Source organism: Octodon degus, unplaced genomic scaffold (genome assembly GCF_000260255.1).
Source record: "Octodon degus isolate 3935 unplaced genomic scaffold, OctDeg1.0 scaffold00015, whole genome shotgun sequence".
In the NCBI taxonomy this organism is placed as follows: domain Eukaryota; kingdom Metazoa; phylum Chordata; class Mammalia; order Rodentia; family Octodontidae; genus Octodon; species Octodon degus.
In genome coordinates, this window is record NW_004524591.1 from 1,816,473 (window position 1) to 1,822,573 (window position 6,101).

At 44.6% G+C, this 6,101-nt stretch overlaps 1 protein-coding gene across 3 annotated transcripts in view; it reads left to right on the forward strand.

Moving 5' to 3' along the window:
• The first annotated feature begins 835 nt into the window (after nt 1-835).
• The window catches only part of Lsmem1 (leucine rich single-pass membrane protein 1), an 18,290-nt gene continuing 13,024 nt past the window's right edge, over nt 836-6,101 (forward strand). The window contains exons 1-4 of one of the 3 annotated variants that reach the window (XM_023709804.1): nt 836-899; nt 1,100-1,222; nt 1,875-2,026; nt 5,540-5,671. In XM_023709804.1, the coding sequence (XP_023565572.1) occupies nt 1,978-2,026; nt 5,540-5,671 (181 nt within the window). In that variant the 5' untranslated portion in view covers nt 836-899; nt 1,100-1,222; nt 1,875-1,977. The other 2 variants (XM_004626421.2, XM_023709805.1) reach the window with 2 other exon arrangements.

The following is a 6,101-nucleotide window of genomic DNA, read 5'->3' on the forward strand; positions in this document are numbered from 1 at the left end:
CCTGCCCATGCTGCGCCTGGGCTGGGACTGGTCCCGCCGGCGCAGGGTAGCAGGAAGCTCTCCACACACTCACCGGACCTGGGCTAGGACTGGGTCTTGCTGAGCTATCTTGCCAGCCTCCCCCACCAACTTTTTATTTGATGTGGAGCTGTGTGAGGTACTGGAACTTGGAATTGAGCCTTGGGCCTTTTTTCTTTTTTTTTTTTTTTTTTTCCTGGGATATTTTAACAGAAATTTCCATTCTTGTATTGCCTTTTATTTTTGAAAAATGTTACCTACATGTGATTAGCTCTCTGTGTTGCCTCCAGATCTTAAGCCTAAGTTCTGCAGGGCTGTTGGATTCTCATCAGTGAGTCCTACTGAGGCAGGCATCACTATACCCCCCGCCTCCAGTGCCAAAGTGACCACTGTGCTGAAGACTTGGCCACTAGCCATGCTACCAGCAGGAGGTGGTGACCCCTTTGGGAGGTGAGGCCTGGCTGAAGGGAGTAGGTCATCCCTGGCATGGCCCTGGGTGGTCTTGCTCTTTGCTTCCTGAAACACGCTGTTCTCCCTCATGTGCCTTGCTGTTCCCCTTCGCCACAGGCCTGTGGGCAGCAGGGCCAGGTGACCGTGGAGTGAGACCCCTGAAGCTATGCTACAAAAAACCTGCCTTTCCTCTTTGAAAGCTGGTTTAGTTCAGGTACTTTGTTATGAAAACATCTACCATCAGCGTAATCCTGATGTCAACAGTGCTGTCCCTGTGTTGCAGTGCTGGGTTGGGTCAGAGTCCTTGCCAGTGGGTGGTCACTGGCATCTGCCTGCTGCAGGATATTTATATCCTGACTACTGTGGGCCAAGTGCAGGAAACGGTGTCACTTTACCCTCTCTTCAGCTAAACAAGACCCTTCTTGGGTCTAGTAAGAGTCTTGTCAGTTACCAACTGCGTCAGGGCTCCGTGTTTTCTGGGTGTGTGTGTGTGTGTGTGTGTGTGGTTTTAAGGCGTAGCTTCAGTAATATATTTACAGAAAACATTAGACATGGGAAAAGCCAGTCTTTCAAATCTTACATTGCTTGACTAAACACTAAATATAGACCACTGTTTTGGGCCTTACTGTAGCACTTACACAGCTGAAGGAAGTCGGAGAAAGAACTGCAGACTTTGTAGGAAGAAGTTTTGTGGTTGCTCCCAAGTAACTAATTGCCTTTTCCTGGTGATGGAGTAGTCAACTTTCATATTTTTGTAAGTAATTTGCATGCTGTTGCTGTACTGAGACTAAATCCTGATTCTTGAATCTGGGAAATCTTCGTTGCATGTGCTCTGTGCTTTTAACTTTTGCCAGAAATAATTTACACTTTATTTTAAAAACTACTTCCTGAATGCGGAGAGGAGGGACTGCAAACTGGAATTGCAGAGCAAATTACCGGGACTCAATAAACCTTATTAGCTTTGAATTAAGCCCAGGGTAACAGTTCTGATTTGTGACAAGCACTGTTGATGTGAGTTATTTTTGTGGGTTGACACCAGACACCTTCAGGGAGAAAAGATGAGGTACAAATTGTTTTTTGTAGACAACTGCATTTATCAGAATACTTGTAGGTAGTCAAAGAATTCTTAAATGACAAAAAACATCAGCTATTAGTGGTGCCTTAAGCCAGGAGAAAATGAAATTATGTGTTTCCGTGGAAGGCATGAGAAAGGACTGTTGGCGAATGCTGCTCTGGCCAATCTTGGTGAATAAGCAGATTTGTGCGGTGAAGTTAGGGAACAGGTGGAGTTAGGGAAGAGGTGGAGTTAGGGAAGAGGAGGAGTTAGGGAAGAAGTGGAGTTAGTGTGATACAGAATTGCGGGGACTGCTTTCCCCAGTCGATGCAGTTTTGTTGGTTACCCCCAGATGACCTCATTTGGAGTTGCCAAAGATAGCAGCCACTGGGTATCAGGCAGCTGGGAATCCTGGCTTTGCAGCCATGTGACCTTGGCTTCGCTTATTGGCAGTCATGGGGAGCCGCTGGCAGCAGCCTCTAGCCGAGAGCCATGCTCAGCTAGGTTTGTTCTCTGCTGGTTTTTTGTTTTGTTTTTTCCTTCCTGTCTTTGAGACAGGGTTTCTCTATGCTGGTGAGGCTGGCCTTGAACTCTGTAGCTCAGGCTGGCCTCAAACTCGCAGCAGTCCTGCCTCAGCCTCCCAAGTGCTGGTATCTCAGGTGTGTGCTGTCTCCGCTAGTTCTTGATTTTCTGTGTGTGTGTTGAGTTGATTTTACAAAGTGTATAGAAGTAGCATGTACTAACGTCGTGACTTTATCCTAAAGAGGAAATTTTCTTTGAGAACACTTCAGAGCCTTCCCTAGACTGTTGTCTTAAGGTATTTTGCAGTCACCATTCGACTAAGTGGGAGGCCAATAATTTTAAGGGTTTTTTTTTTTGTTTTGTTTTTCATTTCCATTAAGTCTGCTTTTCAGCTATAATTTATATAGCGATTGAACCTCAGCAAATGTAAGCAATAACAGTTACATTCCTGACAGAGACATTAACTAAAGCTCTAGGCTATTAAGTCAGAAATAACCAAACTGAACCACAGATCTGTCACCAGGCCTTGTGGAGAATAAGGCGCCTGCGATATGATGCATACAGGCTCTTTTCCTGGTCGGACACTAGGGGCTGGGGTAACAGTGCACTAAGAGACGATGAAACACGCCCCGAAGAGTGGTTTTGGAATCTCTGAGCATGCCTCAGTAAACACTGGGGCCTGGGGCTTTTTCTGTAAAGGAGTAAGAATTTATTTCTAAGGCTATTTCACTCTGGCTGGCTCTGCTGCTTTTGCTTTTTTATTTTATTATGTCAAGTTGTTTGTTCTCTTAGGAGTGCTCCATGAAGTATATTTTGTGATTCAGTAATGTGCGTATCTAAAGTGCTCTACAACTTAAAATACTCAGGGAGCAAGGCGTGGTGGCGCATGCCCGTAATCCCAGCACTTGGGAGGCTGAGGCAGGAGGATTGCTGTGACTTCCAGGCCAGCCTGGACTACAACGTGAGCTCAAGGCCAGCCTGAATGAACTACATGGCAAGACCCTGTCACAAAGAGGAAAAAAAGAAACAAAAAACAAAACAAAAATACCCTCAGGGAATTGTGTTCCTGTTAAAGTTTCAGGATAACCAAAACACATTCTAACTCTGAAAAAACTTTTTATAATTAGCCCATGATTTTTGACACATTTTTGACATCTCACTTGTTTTTAGCTAGGGTCTCAGGAAGTACATTTTCGTGAGTACCAGTACGTGGTAGGTAATATGGGAAAATAGGTTCGGTAGTTTATAGGAGAGTTTCAGATGCTTAATAAATGGCTGATCCTTTTTTTGTTTGTTTGTTTTTTCTCAGATCTTCTGTAGATGTATTATCCCCCGACTCAGTTTCCCCTAACTAATTATAGTCCTCATAGGCCCATAGCTGGTATGGAAGAGCCCTTTAAAAGATGCTAACAGAAGTTGTGTGTTGCCGTTTCCCGCCAGGTACCGTGTTTATTGCCTTGACCTCAGTTGAGTTCAAGTAAATGTTACCTGGGGAGTTTTTACCCTCAATCTTCTTCTGTTAGTATATGTATTATTAACTGCCTCAAATTCTTGCAAAAAAATAGGCTTCAATCCCAAGTAAGTAATTTAGAAGTGGCCAGACGAGATAGCTCAGTGGACTGTGTTTGCCTGGCAAGCGGAGGGTCCTGAGTTCAATCCCTGGTACCATCGAAAAAACAAAAAAAGAAAAAAATAAATAATAATTTAGAGGTTCCAATTTACTGAGTGCCTGACTTCTAAATCGGATACTGGACATTGAGTAGAATTGTTCCTTACCCTAAAAGTTTTTGGCTTACTAAGGAAGTCCGAGATGTAAGCAAATAAATGCAATAGCTGTCCTGATAGAATAAGAATATACAGCATTAAGGCTGGGGAGATAGCTCAGTGGCTTAAGCACCTGCCTGGCAAGCTCAAGGTCCTGAGTTCAATCTCTGGCACACCACACACACACACACACACACACACACACACACACACACACACTATATATATATATATATATATATATATGTATTATCTAGCAATAGCATGAAAGAAGGAGGTTGGCTTTCAGGAGAATTATGTTTGCATTGAGTCTGGAGAGAAGCTTGAGGCGGTGTATGGAGAAGAGACACTACAGGGAAGACAGGATGGACAGTTTGGCTTTGCGACCAGCTACCTGCCTGATCTGGGGTGTTGGCCGGCAGTGTCCTCCTTCACTAGTGGAGACGGTGGCACTCCAGCTGGGCTGTCTTAGGTGCTTTCTCCTTGCTGGAACAAAATACCCGACACCTACAACTTGAAGAAGGAGAGATTTCTTTTGCCTGCTGGTGTATGGTGAGCTGTGCGTGGCAAGGGGCTCAGCCCGTGGCAGGCCGATGAGCAGCAGAAGGGAAGAGCTGGGGCAAGAACGCAGCCCTGCTCGTGCCAGGACCTCCATCCAGACCTGCCCCCTGAGAGCACCTCCACTCTGAACGCAGCAAGGCATGAGGACTCCCTGGGAGTACAGCACCCTGCGATTCGCTATATTCCTGCACACATGAGAATTTGGGGGGACATTTTTGATATAAGTCATAACAGTAGCTAAAATCCTTTACAGAATAACAACAACAAACCCAATGTGGTGACTATCCTCTTTATGAAAAGAGATGATCTTGTAAAAGCTTTTTAAATCATGGAATTTTTCTTTCTAGAACGTGCTTTTTACATAAGTAAGTGGCCACAAGATCTCTGTTGTATCAGACAGACATCTTGCCATGGGCCTTTTTAAAAAATGCATTCAGGCTTTTTAGTGCTGATGTTTTCCTGTCATGAGACAGTATTACCTTAAATGCAAACCTCAACGTAAGATGCTTATTGCATAAATGACCTCAGTCTAAGGGAACCAGGTGGAAGACCTCAGATCCTGGTGCCAGGCAGGAGTCCTCTCTACGACATTAAAGTTGCTTCAGTACCAGCCGACATGGCTAAAGAGTACATGTGCGGCTAAGAACACATGCCATATTGGAGAATGTAAAGTACAGCGTGCATTAAAAACCTCCTGCCATTACAGTAGCTCCCAGTAATGTTTTCTTCATTTTGAATCTTTAGGGCCAAGGGCTGACTCTCTTAATTTTGTCCTGGTTACACCAATCTTGCGCACAGGATTTGGGACATCTACCATTATGTGCAAAGTGTGATCAAAGTGGAAAAAAATTAAATCAGTTAATAAAGAGTAGAGTCAGAGAAAAGGCAGTAGAATTAAGAAGTCTGAGGAGAAAAGAGCGTATACACATAAGTGGGTTCTAAACAGCTATGCAATTCTTAAAAGTGGGCCACACATTAGACTCTGGGCTCCCAACTAGCAAAACAAAAAGAACAATTACAGACATTTCCACCAAAGGAAATATTTTCTTCGGGTCAGGCAGAGCTTTTCTAGACCTGACCTTCACTGAAATTGCCTTTGGCTTCTGTGGCTCTGGCTCTGGGTGAGCCGCATAGCTCGGCCTCTTATTTATTGTCAGTGTTTTCTTCCAGGAACAATGAATCATTCTTTGCAGGACCCTGGCTCTTGTGGCATACACGAAGATGGAAAGCTGTACATCGTGGATTCCATAAATGACCTGAACAAACTAAACGTCTGCCCTGCTGGATCGCAGCATCTGTTCTGTATGTGCCTCTCACTAGCTTCCCACCCCTTTCTGACTTCCAGGATGCCTCACAATAGCAGAGGTCACCTGAGATGTGTGGGTGGGGGGCAGGGCTAATTGTCATTAGCAACAGGTTGGCACTGGAAACGGTATTCAGCATTGGGCAATTGCTTTTGTTTTCTGAATACTTCATAGGATTATTGGCTTCCTTGGCTCCTAAACAAGATTTTTTTTTATTTTTTTTTATTTTTTATTTATTTGAGAGACAGAGAGAGAGAGAGAGAAAGAGAGAGAGAGAGAGAGAGAGAGAGAGAGAGAGAGAGAGAGAGTGATGTGTGTGTGTGGCCAGCTCAGCCCACCAGGGGGCGGGACTGGCTGGCATGTGGTGCTGGGGGATTGAACCGCGGTCCCTGATGCTTTGCCAAGCTTGTTCTAAGTAGGTGCTTTAG